Source organism: Lynx canadensis, chromosome D1 (genome assembly GCF_007474595.2).
Source record: "Lynx canadensis isolate LIC74 chromosome D1, mLynCan4.pri.v2, whole genome shotgun sequence".
Lineage (NCBI taxonomy): Eukaryota > Metazoa > Chordata > Mammalia > Carnivora > Felidae > Lynx > Lynx canadensis.
Window position 1 is genome coordinate 67263287 of NC_044312.2, and position 16306 is coordinate 67279592.

General features: G+C 38.6%; 1 protein-coding gene across 1 annotated transcript; it reads right to left on the reverse strand.

The window, feature by feature from the left end:
* Positions 1-927: 927 nt before the first annotated feature.
* On the reverse strand, positions 928-15349 carry LYVE1 (lymphatic vessel endothelial hyaluronan receptor 1). The gene is made up of 6 exons (XM_030333442.1): positions 14967-15349; positions 11113-11284; positions 10865-11004; positions 3593-3901; positions 2880-2958; positions 928-2341 (listed from the first exon to the last, which is right to left on the reverse strand). Exons 1-6 carry the CDS (start codon positions 15049-15051, stop codon positions 2155-2157), a joined length of 972 nt encoding a protein of 323 aa, XP_030189302.1. The 5' UTR covers positions 15052-15349; the 3' UTR covers positions 928-2154.
* Between the last annotated feature and the right edge of the window lie 957 nt (positions 15350-16306).

A 16306-nucleotide genomic window follows, 5' to 3' on the forward strand; every position in this document is an offset into this window, starting at 1 on the left:
ACCAGACCGTGAGATCATGACCTGAGCCGAAGTCAGACGAAGTGCCCCCAGATCTTCCCTTTTCAAGGGAACCCAGAAATATAAATATGTGAAAACCCTTGATTTCTTTAAGGATTTTATTTTTAAGTAATCTCTACACCCAACATGGGGCTCAAACTCACAACTCCTGGATCAAGAGTCACATACTCTACTGATTGAGCTAGCCAGGCACCCCTCAAGTTTTAATTCCCGGCAATTAACCCAAAATTTAAGATAATACTCTGGGCCAACTACCAAAGACTGTGCCAGCAGTTTATGGTCTCTGAGCTGAAAGGATCATGGAGCTAGCTAGCTGTGCAGTCACTGGTAAGGGAAAGAAGATACTAGTCCAAAAGGGAAGACCAGAGAGAGGGAGAGAGAAAGCTAGAAAAACAGGACAGGGGAACAATCCTGAATCTTCAGCTCTCTGTGAATTCTGAAATGGATTGTAATGTATCCTAAGTAAAGGACTGTTTTATGGGTGAGTACTTGACCAACTTAAAATAAGACCCCCTAAAGCAAGCATAACCCCACATGGTGATGTATGTACCGCTGGGTTTACAAATATTTGTTTTTCTAAAATTTTTTTTTTCCAACGTTTATTTATTTTTGGGACAGAGAGAGACAGAGCATGAACGGGGGAGGGGCAGAGAGAGAGGGAGACACAGAATCGGAAACAGGCTCCAGGCTCTGAGCCATCAGCCCAGAGCCTGACGCGGGGCTCGAACTCCCGGACCGCGAGATCGTGACCTGGCTGAAGTCGGACGCTTAACCGACTGCGCCACCCAGGCGCCCCAAATATTTGTTTTTCAACAACCAAAGTTGTCCCTCTTACTTTTGCAAAAAACAGATTACTTCAGTTTTCCATGAAAATTATAACGCATCTATGTAAATAAGGGAGCAACAAAATTTTCTAAATGCTTTTATTATTTTTTTTGACACAAATATTTCTGCGCCTCTTGAGCCCTTCTTGCTGATAAAAGAACTGGCAATACATTTGTTAATGACGCTTTCAAAATGTGCTTTGGTGCATAGAGGTAATAATGTACTTTTTAGGTATGTTAATAATAAATTAAGGTTATAGTGGCTGCCATATTAGAGAAAATAGTGAATGGATTAGTCTTAGCAAAAAATTAGTTTTGCAAGTAGATAAGCTAAGGATATCAAAACTGAAAAAATTAGCTTCATACATTTTATTGTTTGTTTTTGATAAATAATATTCTATTATAGAATATAATACCTTACCCAGCACCTGACATATAGTAGGATATCAATAAATGTTTGTTAAATTCTACTGCCTTTTAATACAGTAAGTTTCTTCAGTACTAATTTCCCAGATACAGCTCCGATAAAAATAAAAATTTGTAAGAGATTGGGGGGGGTTCCTTTATAAAATTATATACTTCTAGAAAAAATGGCAGCAGCAAGAGAGAGAGAGAGAGAAAAGAAAGTGTGTTCTAAAAAGTGATTCCAACTCAGATTATTCAGAGATGACTACTTTGACCCTTTTTGTACTTATAGTCCCTGCTGACAATATGCTGGCAACATCCTTGGCCTCATTCTTTTTCTCTACTTATTTTGGCTTTACAGAGATCAGGTCTCAAGTCATGGGAATGTCCATGACCTTCAGTTGCTGAACTTTTCCTTCCTTCTTTTGTTCTTGCCTGGCTCAGAAGGGCATGCCAGGTGATGCATGTTACTTTTTCAGAGCTGAAGAAAGGATCTGGCCTGTGGAATCAATAGAGAAAAGCTTGGTCTCAACAATCTCTTGGTTCTCAACGCACCTCTTGTCAGCCAGCTGAGAAGCCTCTTTATAAATGCGTTCTGATTAGCTGTTTTAGGTTCTTGTGGTTTGTAAATCTCCTTTCTCCCACAGAGATATTATTAGGACATAGCCAGGCTAGAAAGGCTGTGGGAAGCTTTGGAGGTAGGAGGATCCAGAAAGGATTGCAGTAAGAAGGGAATTCCGTTTGGTGAACTCCGTAATCCAAAAGTAGCCCTGAGTTGATTCCATTTAGGAACCAAGGGTGGACTTTCTTGTTTGGTTCTTTGGCCCTTTAAGTTTCCCCATCTAGGACCAGGATATGAATCAGGAAAGAAATCAGCCTCAGGTGTGTCCTCTCATTTCTTTCTCTTCTAAACTTCAGCCTCCAGGCATCGCACTGTAGTTTTGGGCAGACTCTTGGGCTCTTCTGAATTTTTATCAGCTTTCTTTGATTCCCCATTAGGATTGCTATCATCAACTTTCTCTTCCTTTACTACTTTGGTTTCAATCATTTCCTTCTGCTGATTCTTGTTTGTAAAAGGGAAGGTCTTCACATACCTATAGGCATAAACATAAAATTAAAGTGAGACACTTCTGTGTAACACATATGACAATAGATAACGCTTTGTCTGTGTTGGCATGTATTAGCACAGTATGCTGGTACCTTTATGTCAGATGCTAACATGTGCATTCTCAAATACATTGCATCCCTACCTTAGTGGATTCATTTAGATGAGACAGTAAATTTGCAGGCCACACTTAAGGCTGACCTCACAACCCTCCCACCAACAACAGAGAATTCCGAATCAAAATAAAGCATATACTTCCCCCCTAGATTTCAGTCTTTTCTTTTTATCTCTTGATTTTCAAAGGGACACCCATTGACCTGTTTCTAAAGTCTGGGTGACATGCATGTGCTGAAATAGTAGGAAAGATTGGGTGTTAGGGAGGAGAGGTGAGAAGAGGGAGAAAATTTACGATGTGAGAAGTCTACTGTCTCTGTTTTGACTGACGAAATGCTAACAACAACCCTGGAAAAAACACAAGATAGGAATGTGACAAACATTACAAGACTAACAATGTGCAACAACCCCACCTTTTGATGTAGCAAACTGCGAGACCAGCTGCAGCAGCAAAGAAGAGGAGCGCAAGCACTAGCAGAGCCGTGGGGACACCTGGAGGAAACAGAGACATCGTCTGTGGGTCCTTTGCTTACGCAGTGTTGTGTGCTGCTCTTCTAATGATTCTTTACACGCATGAAGACAACAGATAATGCAGGGGAAAAGCCTTCTCTGTGACCACAACGGGGCTACTTAGAATGTTGGGCCCACATCTGCTTCTTTGCTTCTTTTCCTATAGAATCCCAGGCCTTGCCTCTCAAGCTCTATTCTATAAATTGCAATATCATGGAGTCCATTTCCTCTCTGTGGCTGCGGGATGATAGGTTTGGAGCTAGTTAGGTGTAAACCCTTCCTTTTAAATAGGAAGACAAACTTTCTAATCATAGGCATTTAAAGGCATACATATATATATATATATATATTAAACTCTGATATATTAATAGTGTCTTATTTTTAAAGTCTTTGAGTTTTAAAAGTGAAGCTATTTTATACTCATATACTATGATTTTTAGTTTAATCATTAAGGTTCTTTAGAGCCCTCAAGTTCTATGACTTTATGAAAGTTGAGTTTGCATTAAGGTTTTACTTGTATGGCCAATCTGGAGACAGCCTAGTTTTTTATGTATTTTCTGTTATACATAAACACACAAACACACACAAATATACTGCAAACACAGAAAGCTTTTACCTCCAAACCCAACAACTTCATTCTTGAATGCTGCTTTATTTTCAATGTAAGATTCTGTTTCTGTAGATATGGTGCTAGTTTCCACAAAAGCTTCTGTTACACAAATCAACTTTCTTTTCCGTCGAGAAGTGGAAGCCAAAGCAGAAGTAGGAGCAAGAGTAGGTGTAGTAGAGTAAGGTGCAACAGTAGATGAAGCCGAGTATGCACTGTCACTGGTGATCATTTCTGTTGTGTATGTTGCCTCATGAGTGTTGAATATGGGATCTTTGGTGGTGATAATTTCTGGAGAGCATGAGTTAATCCGAGTATCTGTTGGGGGAGGGAAAAATAAAGTAACAAGTAAGTATTGTAACACCTCCTAATGTTCTTCCTGCCTCTAGTGTTACTCCTTTCCAGTCCCCTTATACTGCAGCCAGAATGGTCTTAGAAAAATGCAAATCTAATCATATCACTTCCTTGGAATCCTTCAGTGACTGCCTCTACTCAGTGGCCCATAAGGCCCTTTGTGATCTGTCTCCTGCTGACATGGCTAGCCTTATCTGACCAGTGTGTCTCTCCTTCCTCTTGCCTACTCAGATTTCTTCAGTTTCTTTGATGTGTTTTCTCTCATATCCAAGCCTTGACCATGATGCTTTCTTCACCTGTAAGACTCTTTGTCCCCTTTACTTAGCTATTACTTACTCTTCAAGTCTCAGATTGAACATCTCTTTATTAGGCAGACTTGATGACTAGATTGGGTTCTGAGGCATATGTTTTTGTACCTCCTTATACTTCCCTTGTCAAGGTTCTCATTGCACTGCTCTACATAGACTGAGCTCCTTGGAAGCAGGACCCCTGTCTTATCATTCCCTGTGCCTAGCACATAATACATGCTCAATAAATATTTGATGAATAAAGAAAGGAAAGAAAAGTGACAGGATGGAAGGAGTAGCTGGGGAGACTGAATATATACAGATGACACCACTTCAGGACAAAGATCTAAAACCAGCTTTCTCTGTGCTCTTCAAAATAAAAAAAATTTTAAGGAGGGGAGCAGGGGCTGGATATAGGTTTATCTGTTTCCTATCTGTTGGCTCTGGTGGAGAGGAAACTCAACATCTTTGAGCAGCTAACTCTGAGTCAATCATGACACTTTATTTAGCAATTTTATTAAACTCTCATTTTATAGGGAGAAACTGAAGTTCAGTGAAATTAAATAACTTGCCCAAAGTCACATACCTAGTAAATGGCAGAGCCATATGATATATTATAATATGACATATTATAATATATAGTATAATATAATAGATATAATATGAGTTTGCATCTATTTCAAATTCCTACTTATTTCTGGCAGTGGGTACCATCAGCTGGAATGTTAGCTAGGAAGAAAAAGTTATTTCATTCATTTTTGAAAAATACCATAAATTACCAATCAAGGTCATTGATAGTATTGATAAAACATTTTGACTACACACACATTCAGTCAGAATTTTATACTATTTATTATACTTATAAAATATCTCTATTGAAACACACATCATCCTTGACCTCTGCCTTGAACTTTTAGTTACATTTCTCATTCTTGAGCACATGCTAAGTTTTTCTTCAAAAAATGAAAAAATTTCAATATCAGGGAAAAAACATATGAGCACATTATATGTTGGGAACTGAAAATACAGATACAATTAGGTCTAGTTCCAGTTTCCAGTACAGAAGTATTTTGATAAAGAGATTCACAGAGGAGATGGCATTTGAGCAAGGTATGGAGGGTTAATGTGTTTGTTCAACAAATATTTATTGAGTTCCAACTCTGTGCAAAACACTGTTCTAGGTGTTAAGGTCATGATACAAAGAAAACAGAGTCCTTACTTTTAAGGGCCTTATATGCTAATGGAAGGATAAGATTTTTTTTAAAAGCCAGAAATTTCAGAGTATGATAAATGTTAAGAAGAAAATTAAAGAGAATAAGGATTAAACTGGTAGGGGTGGGGGATGGGAGATAGATACTTTGAATTAAAAAAAAATTTTAAATTTTAATATAATTTATTGTCAAATTGGCTAACATACAGTGTGTACAGTGTGCTCTTGGTTTTGGGGGCAGATTCCCGTGATTCATCACTTACATACAATACCCATTGCTCATCCCAACAAGTGCCCTCCTCAATGCCCGTCACCCATTTTTCCCTCTCCCCCCGCTCCCCCCCCAATTAACCCTCAGTTTGTTCTCTGTATTTAAGAGTCTTTTATGGTTTGCCTCCCTCCCTCTTTGCTTTTAACTATTAAAAAAATCTTTTTTAATGTTTATTTTTGAGAGAGAGAGAGAGAGAGCATGAGCTGGGGAGGAGGAGGGGCAGTGAGAGCAGGAGACACAGAATCCAAAGCAAGCTCTAGGCTCTGAGCTGTCAGCACAGATCCTGACGTGGGGATTGAACTCACAAACCATGAGATGATGACCTGAGCCGAAGTCAGATGCTTAATCGACTGAGCCACCAGGCATCCCAAGAAGATACTTTGAATAGGATGATAGGAGAAAGTGAGGTGATACTTAAGCTGAGGCCTAAATGATAAAAAGTAGCCAGTCATTGAAAATCTAGGGCAAAATCATTCCAAGAAAAGAGAACAGGAAGTTCAAGAGCCCAAAGCTGAATGAACTCAGTATGTTTGATGAATAAAAGGCCAGTATGTTTGGAACACAGCAGAAGCTCATCTAGTATGCAGGAAGGAATAGAATATTCCAGTCAATAGGAATAGCATGATCCAAGAATCCAGAAGTTTGAAAATGTAGTTACAGAAAAATGATAAGGAGTGCAAGGTGGCTGGAGAGTAGAGTGTATATATGATTGGTAGCATGAAAGACTGCAAGCAGGAGATGAAACTGGGTAGATTGACTAGAGCCAGAGTATTGAGATTCGTAATTGCCTTGTTAAAGCATTTGGAATGTATTTTGTAGGAAATGGAATTTTCAACTGGGTCCACAAACCTCCTAACTGATATACAGGAGTTCTCATACATGCTCACTTTAATGCGTAAAAGGCTTCATAGTTTACATCATATTCTCAAATAGGAAGTCACCAAGGGCTATGGAGCAGAGGAGTAACATAATTATCAGTGGAGGTGTGTGGAGGATGAAATGCAATGGGGAAAGAGTACAATCCAGGAATAAGGAAGGAGATTATTGCAATTGCAAAGAAATAGGGGAATCCAGAAGTATCTGGAATCCTAAAAGTTATATTTTAGAGATCTCCTAGGGAAAAGTGATTTTTTGAACCCTGGCTATAGGTTAGAATCATCTGGGGAGTTTTTAAAAATATTGATGCCCAGAACCCAACCGGGGCCTGGTATATTATTGATGTGTAGTCATCACCATGGAAGGTGCTACATGGGAGTAGTGGCTCAAGATTTAAATCCTGGCTCTTTCCCTTATTGACTAGGATCATAGCAAAATATACTCTAAACATCAGTTATTTCTCCTGGAAAATAGAAATGATACCCTTCTGTCATTTTACTGAGGGTTAATGAGATAATAAATGTGTAGGGCCTGTCATAATGTATGAGCATGATAGACAGGATCTATCTAACAATTACTTTCCTTTGCCTCTCTGTTCATTAAATATAGCCAACAGGGCCACAGTGTGAGGGAGCAACAGCAGTCTGGTCCCATAATTCCTACTGGGTTGACGACATACCTCAAACTATGAATATGATTTCTTTAGAATGTGCCAAGTGTACTGATATTAAACACAGAGTGTAGTTGGAGTCCAAGAGGAAAGATAGGAGTAAAGGGTATGGGAAGGCTTCTTGAAGATGATGGCACTCGAGAATTGAATAAAGAGTAGCAGTTAACTAAATAGAAAGATGGGCATTGTGGTGGAGGGAACAGCATGAAACAGATGGTGCATGCAGAGCATTCAAAGCACCTAGATCTGGTCCCCCAAAGCTCACAAAGATAGCAATAAAAAAGACAATTAGGATAAAGTGTAGGGTCAGGTTTAAGTTACTCTGATAGACCTCACAAGATAACCATAAAAAAGAAAGTTATAAAAACAAATGGCATATGCTTAGGATTAGCATTTGGATAAAAGTTAGATTATCTCTGATCCTCACAAAGATGGCAAACAAAAGCAGATGAACCTAATTTATTTCAAACTGATAGTATAACTACACAGAGTTGTGAATTTTTCAAGTCCCTTTTGCACATACTTCATTGACAGTACACCCTTAGAGGGCTATATTCTGGGGACTAAAAGAAATGCAAAGAAATCTCAAATTTTGCTCAATGGGCTCATTATTCCTAATAATGTTGGTTTTATAATTTTGAAACTATCATAGGATGAGAAAGTATAGTAATATTATTTATTGGGAACTGTGATTTTCTGCGTAAGAGAAAAATATAAGTGTAAAACAAAGTAAACTAAGAAAAAGCTTGACCTGTTATATTTGAGCTGGAAATATCAATACAAATTCATAATTTTTATTTTTTATTAAAAATTTTTAAAATTTATTCATTTTTGAGAGACAAAGAGAGACAGAGCATGAGTGGGGGAAGGGCAGAGAGAAAGGGAGACACAGAATTGGAAGCAGGCTCCAGGCTCTGGGCTGTCAGCACAGAGCCTGACTCAGGGCTCTAACTCATGAACCACCAGATCATGACCTGAGCTGAAGTCAGATACTTAACTGACTGAGCCACCCAGGTGCCCCCAAATTCATAATGTTTAGATATAAGTCTGTATTTTAGTGGATAGCTCTGCATATATATATTATATATATATATAGAGAGAGAGAGAGAGAGAGAGAGAGCGAGAGCTATATATGTATAGAGCTATCCACTAAAAATACTGAAGAAGCAGTGAATACTCCAGTAGTAATGAAAACTACTTGCATCCAGATCTTGGTTTCAAATTAACATTCTCCATTAAAAAGAACATGGCTTCTTGGAGAAATAAATGGCTGGTTCCATATCAGGGGCAGAGAAAGTACAACGTGAGTGTGGGACATGCTATTATGTCAGAAAGCAAGGAATTACCCACATATAATAACTGATTCCAGTAAGAATAACCAATGGCTGCTTAAACTCTAGGTACTAGATAGTTGGGGTCAGAATATATGCATGGTGCCAAAATATCACATTATGGGTTACTTACTCATTGCAAGGGGAAAAGCATATCTTTATGAGTTCCTTTAGAGAGGTCTGGCAGTCACCATATTATTCAAATGACCAAAGTTAGCATATTAATAGTGGGACATACTGACATTAAGTTGGGATGTGATTTAAAGTGCACAATATCATCTATGAAATATTATTCTCAAAATGTTGAACAAGAGTCTAATCAAGCCTTTAGATCTAACTTTAAGCATACAGGAAATATAGGGGTTGGAAGTATGAGTTAAATGAAACCATGAGGAAATACACAAATCCAAGTCCTCTTCCTCTGACTCCATTTTGTGAAGTCCAGAGGGCTGGGTATCATATCATCACACTGACAGCTGGGAGGAAGGCCAGGAAGTTGAAAGGCTAGGTCACTTGACAGGCATGGGCTGGCTATGAGATAAACAGGTTTGTGAACCACCAATTCCCCAACCAAAAGCGGTAGGCATAAGAGGCAGAAGAGAGAAGGAGGATGGTGAAACAAACAAAAAAAGCTTTATTCCACTTTTGACTCTGCCACCAACAGAACAAGCCAAACCTTCATTCTGAGCTATCATTTCATCCATGAAATGAGGGAAGAGGACAAAGCGTCTTTCAGGGCTCTTTCTAGGTCAAAGCCTCCTGATTCAGAGAACTGCTTGGATCCTATGTTGCCTTTGGGCAACATAATGTTGCTGGTGCACACTTATCTCTTGGATCTTAGAGAATGACTTTGGAATCTGCCCTTGTATATGATCTTTAGAAGGTCAGATTTATGAGTATGTGTGAAGTGTAATAAATCAGCAGAGAATAAGTATTTAGTGAAAGAAAAACTTTCTGGGAAGTTCCTTAGGTAGAGCACTTGGGATAGGTGGATGTGGTCTCCAAGCAAAGTTAATAGGATGACTGTGTGACCATGAGCAAACCAATTCTTTTTTTTTTTTTTATTTATTTTATTTATTAGTTTTATTTTTTATATGAAATTTATTGACAAATTGGTTTCCATACAACACCCAGTGCTCATCCCAAAAGGTGCCCTCCTCAATACCCATCGCCCACCCTCCCCTCCCTCCCACCCCCCATCAACCCTCAGTTTGTTCTCAGTTTTTAACAGTCTCTTATGCTTTGGCTCTCTCCCACTCTAACCTCTTTTTTTTTTTTTTTTTTTTCCTTCCCCTCCCCCATGGGTTCCTGTTAAGTTTCTCAGGATCCACATAAGAGTGAAACCATATGGTATCTGTCTTTCTCTGTATGGCTTATTTCACTTAGCATTACACTCTCCAGTTCCATCCACGTTGCTACAAAAGGCCATATTTCATTTTTTTCTCATTGCCACGTAGTATTCCATTGTGTATATATACCACAATTTCTTTATCCATTCATCAGTTGATGGACATTTAGGCTCTTTCCATAATTTGGCTATTGTTGAGAGTGCTGCTATGAATGAGCAAACCAATTCTATTTCCTAACTTCAACTCCTTCCTTCATAAAATGATCTTATTCTTAAAAATGTCAAGTGTAGTGAGGCCCCTGGGTGACTCAGTTAGTTAAGCATTTGACTCTTGATCCAGCTCAGGTCTTGATCTCGGGGTCATGAGTTCAAGCCCTGCACTGGGATCCATGGTGGGTGTGAAGCCTACTTAAAAAAAAAGAAAAAGTGTAGCATCTGAATTTCCTCTACTTTAAAAGAATGTAGGGTAAGGTAAAGAGCATGCTTTCAGAGTTAGACCTGTGTTAAAATCTTTGTTGTAAGTGAGAACTTAGACAAATATACTTATGTCCTTTGGGTTAAATTTTCTCCTCTGCAAAATGGGAGTAACAAAGTATACCTTATAAAGAAATTGTCAAGGTTCAGTATGATAACTCAATACATTGCTTTGTCTATAGTGAATATTTCCTTACCTTCTTCTTATTTATCTTATAAGATGGAGGAATGTGGGTAATGGAACCTCCTGGGTTGCCCTCTTCCTATGTTGCCATTTAGTCATATTTTCCCTAACTTTTTCCTCTGAGGGGCACATGACCAACTCTGGCCTGGTCCTACATAGAGGCAGTATTGGGAGTATTAAATGACCATCACCAAGATTCCTTCTGCTGCTACTCAGGGCTACTCAGAGAGGTCATAGAGCTAGAGAAAACATGGAGAGGCTACAGATATGACTCACCAGATGAGTTGTAACAGTAGGCCAAGAACTTTTTGCTGAGTGAATTTCTCCAAACCAGGACACCCATCCCATTCTTCCCACACTTGGGGTTCGGGAGAATCCGAGGGATGACCAGAAACTTATCTGCAACCCATCCATAGCTATAACAGAATACACATGAGTTGAATGGAAACATTTATCTCTACTGCTGAACAAGAACACAGAGCTGGAAGAGGTACAGCAGTATTGTGAATACAGTTGTTTCTCACCTGCAAGTCTCAAAGCCAGACCTCCACGCTGCTTCAATCTGGTCTTTGCTGGCCAAAGTTAGTCCCATCAGCCTACAGGCCTCCTGGGCTTCTGTGAAATTCAGCTGCTGGGTTGTCTTTTTGTTCACAAGGGTGACCCCTACAATTCTGCATGGTGCTGAGATGGAAAGTTCTGCAAAGGAATCACAGAGGTCCTCAATTTGCCGCTGTCCTTGTTCCCAGCCTGTAAGCTATTCTTCCTAGCAAAGTATTATTGTCTTGTTAGAGCAGTGGGGTCCTTGTGGCTGGGATTGACGGTTAGCTATAACAGGCCAGACATTTCCCACAAGGAAATCCTGCTGGGTTAGGGTGGGTCTTTGCTCTGGTCCCAGCTGTACCTCTCATCATATTTGAGTCTATCCTACACCACTACATTAAGGGGTTTTTTACATAGAGACTTGTTCTTTACATAGAGACTTTCGCCACCAGTTCCTTGGGTTGAGTCTAGGTGATACAGTTGCTGCGAACCTTTTTAGAGTCTATAAAATGAAAGGTCTGAGATTTTGAGAAAGATAGAATTCAGGGCTCTGGTTAATAGAACAGCTAACAATACACCAAACCAATATGGCTTGGGAACACCAGTATTTCTGAGATGGGCTGAAAAATGTTGCACTTGGTATAACACAATGTGAGCTTTCTCAGTCCCAGGTGTTCTCTGACCATTGGGGGGCAGGCTTACTCAGAAGTTCCTAAAGAAATCAGGCAGTAAACCTGGCATGACAGAGAAACTAAATAAAGTTGAGTTTTGGAGTCTGGCCTATGTCACTTGCTAGCTCTGAGATCTTAGGCTAGTTATTTAATCTTTTTGAGCCTCAGTTTCCTTATTCATAAAATTGAGAGAGTAACAGTATCTATTGTATAGGGTAGTGACAGTTGAATGAATTAATTCAAATAAAAATGCTTAGCATAGTGCCTGTCACAAAGTAGGTGCTCAGTAAATCATAAGTAACATCATTATGTTATCTTCAAAGCTTTTTGGTTTTAGTTCTCTAATGACTGATCTCTCAAGGGAAGGTGAGGCAGTTGAATAGATATGTTGTGAATATATTTTACTCAAAAATTCATGAATCCAAAAGTTCTTTAGATCACTTTCTTGGATCTGGGATTTATAGACCTGTATAAAATTGCAAAATTGTATTGCATTCAGGTGCATTATTCCTATTGGGCTTTGTCCACAAAAATCCATAAGAGGGCATTGCAATCTTCCAAGAGGTTGCTTGTACACAGATCTGTGTGTTGGATACCCAGTCAAATGCTTTGATCACTTTCTAGGTTGGTATTTAAAATAAGTTTCTTGAAAACATAGAAGGAGCATTTCTAAGTCCTCCATGTGGCCTTGCTATGCTCTGGAGCAAGAAGCTAGAAGAGGTAATATGTATATGATACACAATATTTGTGGATGGCCTTATTTGCTTCCAGACGTTGCCCTCACGATGAGAAAACAGAGAGTCAACACCCCAAAATGAGTGTTAATGACAAAACAGCCTCTTATGGCTATATGTACTAATACTAATACCTATAGCAATACGGATATTAATACTAATACTAGGGATACCTGGATGGCACTGACAGTGTGGAGCCTGCTTGGGATTCTCTTTCTCTTCCTCTCTCTCTGCCCCTCCCCTGCTCTCTCTCTTTCAAAATAAATAAATAAACTTTAAAAAATACTAATACTAATTCTAACATCTATCATCTGTTTATGCTACTCTGTGCCAAACCCTGTCTCCTTTAATAGAAAGTTGAGGCTCAGGGAGATTAAGTAACTTTCCCAAACCCAAGGATATAAGCATGGATATAGGACAGATTGAGTGCACAAACCCCACAAACTCTAAAACCCCACTATTTTGCTTCCCACTGTGTTATGGAGGAGAAAATGAACACACACACACACACACTCTACAATTAGAGCTAAACTCTCCAAACACACCATTTGTCCTGGAATTTGGCTTAGCCCATGAGCTTGCTATTGTTCAAATCTCATGGCTGTTTCTTTAGGAATACCTGCAGAGAAGGTTTATTAATTACGCTATAAAGTGGTATTGCTACTCTTCCATCATAACTCATTTTTACCTTAAAAGTTATTATTTAGAGTAATGAAGGACCTATTCTGGACAATGGACCTAGCTTTGATTATTCACCTGTTATTAATAGGCTCTGGGACTCTGGCAAGTTATTGTTCTCATTTGTAAGATGAAAATGGTTGGTTCTATCTTCTTCACAAAATTTTTGTCAGAATTAAGTTAGATAACTTGTGCCTAGCAAGGACTGGGTCCATAAGAGATAGTCAACAAATATTAGTCGTTTTTATGCTTTCCTAGTTTTTTTAAAGACAAAAGTAGGGAGTTGGAATCCAAGGGCTACTCCACTAACCTCTTCCTTAAGAATTTTTAGGAAACAGCAGGCATAGTAGAAATACTGTATGTTTGGATCAGATAGAGTTGAATTCAAACCCAAGCTTTTTTTTACCATCTATACGGCAGTAGGAAGTCACTTGGCTTCATTTGAGCCTGCTGTTTCATCTATAAAATGTCTACTTGAGAAGATTTTTTTTAAGTTGATTTTTTAATTTTGAGAGAGAAAGTGAGAGCACAAGAGTGGGGAGGGGCAGAGAGAGAGAGAGAGAGGGAGAGAGAGAGAGAGGGAGAGAGAGAGAGAATCCCAAGCAAGTTCCCTACTGTCCATGAAGATCTCAAAAAACGTAAGATCATGACCTGAGCCAAAATCAAAAGTCAGACGCTTAACCAACTGAGCCACCTAGGTGCCCCTTCTTGAGAAGATTAAATGAAATTTCATATATTACGTACATAAAAGTTATATATAATATAAAATATGATATATATAATTTAATTTCCTTAGGAAATTTTTGCCATCATTAAAGATAGTCCAGAGTGCAATGGAATTATTGTTAAAGAACAATTTCCAAAATATTTGAGTCATGGCAGCATTGTGAGGAAAAGTCTCCCAGGGGAATTTCAAAGAGGACCAAACTTATTTGAGAATAACAATTCTGGAATTTTGAAAAAAAAATATTACTCTAGGCTCTCATAATAAATATAACAATATATGAATCAACTCAGGATATCTGATTCCTACATACTTTATATCACAGAGCCTATTCCAGCATAGGAACACACAACTTTCTTTTTAAAGTGCTCAAATTTTCATTTGCCTGGAGCTATAATAAGTGATTTGTGGTTACAATTTTTTTGCCTACATTGCAGAGTGAGGTTACCACTTAGGCATCTCAAAAGCCTGGAAATCCCTTAAAGCCATTCCTTTTTGGTAGGGAGATAATGACTAATTTTCAAACCTATATTTTCACACTTTTTCAGTTAATTTGCTATTTATTTCATATTAAAAACATATGCATTCAATTGTAATACAGCAAAATTGAAATTAAAATAATTATATTGACACTTCCAAAAATATAAAACAGGTCAATATTTAGTGAAAGTTGGCCATTTTTCCCAGCTTTTAGTGCTTGCTTAAAATTCATTACAATCATGGTTTATTTCTTCAATGAAATACTTTTAAAAACAAATGATCTCTCCTCAATATTTTGTTTCAAAATATTCTCATTAAAAAGATTCGATAACCAAAAATAAAAGTCAAAATAACATAAAGGTAAATGTGAATCAGTCTGGTGAAGTCAACAATATGGTAAAAACATTTCTGGCAGAGCAACACTATGAACTAGATCTGTGGATATTGAGGGTCCCCTACTCCCAGCAATCCATAGTTAAGAATTTGGTAGGCTTAGGACAGTTTGCAAGATCTTGCTTTGCCTCAGGTTGGAAATCTGGTAAGAAACCTACCTTCTACACGGAGAGAGCCATGGACCAGGAGCTTTGTGGTCCAGATGGAGGCAAGAAGCAACATCAGGCTGAAGCACTTGGCCATTATGCAAATCCCTTATGAGCCAGAGAAGCACCCTGGGTGGTCACTGGTAGTAATAGAAGCAGGCAATCACCAGTCTAGATGGAGTCTTCTGGAAATACATTGGAGCCCCACTGCTTCATTTCATAACTGAGACATCCGGATTTCCCTGCTTTCAAGCTTCTGACTTGTCAAGGTCACTGGGGGAAATGAGTGACGTCCCTTAAATGCCCAGGCTGTACTTTGTGGATTGCTTTCTGGAAAATTTAGCTAATGCTGACTCAGAAAACACACAAATGAGGAAGACAGATAGCACAGCATAAACTGCTAGAGGTTTCCCCAATTCCCATATTCCCTGCCATCCCCTACCTCCCCAACCAGCTCAGTTCTGACATGGTTCATTGTTATTACCTGTGGAGCCCATTCATTTATATACTCTTAGGAATGTCTGTCTCTAAAGGAGATTGAGCATGGATTGTGCTTCTTTTCCTCCCACAGTCAGTGATTTTTTTTTTTTTCTCCAGCTGCTTATCTTTGTGAAGGCGGCGGTTGTGGGCAGGGGATGATGCAGAAGCTCATGAAAGCAAATGCACACTTAAATACTGAGAACAGGGTGTATATGCCTATCTTTTCTCATACACCATGGCAAGTGATTCTTTCTTCAAAGAAACAAGACACACACAATTCATATTTAGAAAACACAACTGGGGGACAATTCACAAAATTTTAGTCATTTTTCACTTTACAAAAGGATTTTTGAGGTTATAATAGTAATTACCACAAGCGTCCTTTATATAATAACTCTCTCTTTAATAGCTTCTCTTTTATTCTGGTAGACCAAAATTCAATTTAGAGTTCCCCTTTCTTGCTTGATGAATGTGAGGTTTATATGTACTGTGTATAAGTAGACTGCACTCTCTGTTTTCCCAGATGGATATTCAATGGTTTGTCTTCCATGGGAATTATGGAATTCTGACTTGTGAATAATGCCTTGAGCAATGGTTTATGAGTTTTCTTCAAAATGAATGTCATTCACAGGAGTTTTTGGATAATGATTTATTTTCTTACAAATGGTATTGGTCATAAAATTAGATATCCATACAGAAAATACCAGCAATGAAAGGAGAATCTGTTCTGCACATAGGTGACTTGTAAGAGACCAGGGGATAGCCCTTAAATATCTCTAATATTTAAATATCTGTCCACCTCATTACTTGGGTGAGCACAAGTCCCAAGGTATAGTTAACTTGGAAACATATGTGACTCTATCACCACGGAA

Coding starts and splice junctions, on each gene's coding strand:
- LYVE1 (XM_030333442.1), bottom strand. CDS start 15,051: ATGGCCAAGTGCTTCAGCCTGATGTTGCTTCTTGCCTCCATCTGGACC. Junction 2,959..3,592: donor TGAAGTTGTTGGGTTTGGAG/GTAAAAGCTTTC, acceptor TGTTTCCTCCAG/GTGTCCCCACGGCTCTGCTA. Junction 2,342..2,879: donor GCAGTTTGCTACATCAAAAG/GTGGGGTTGTTG, acceptor TTATGCCTATAG/GTATGTGAAGACCTTCCCTT.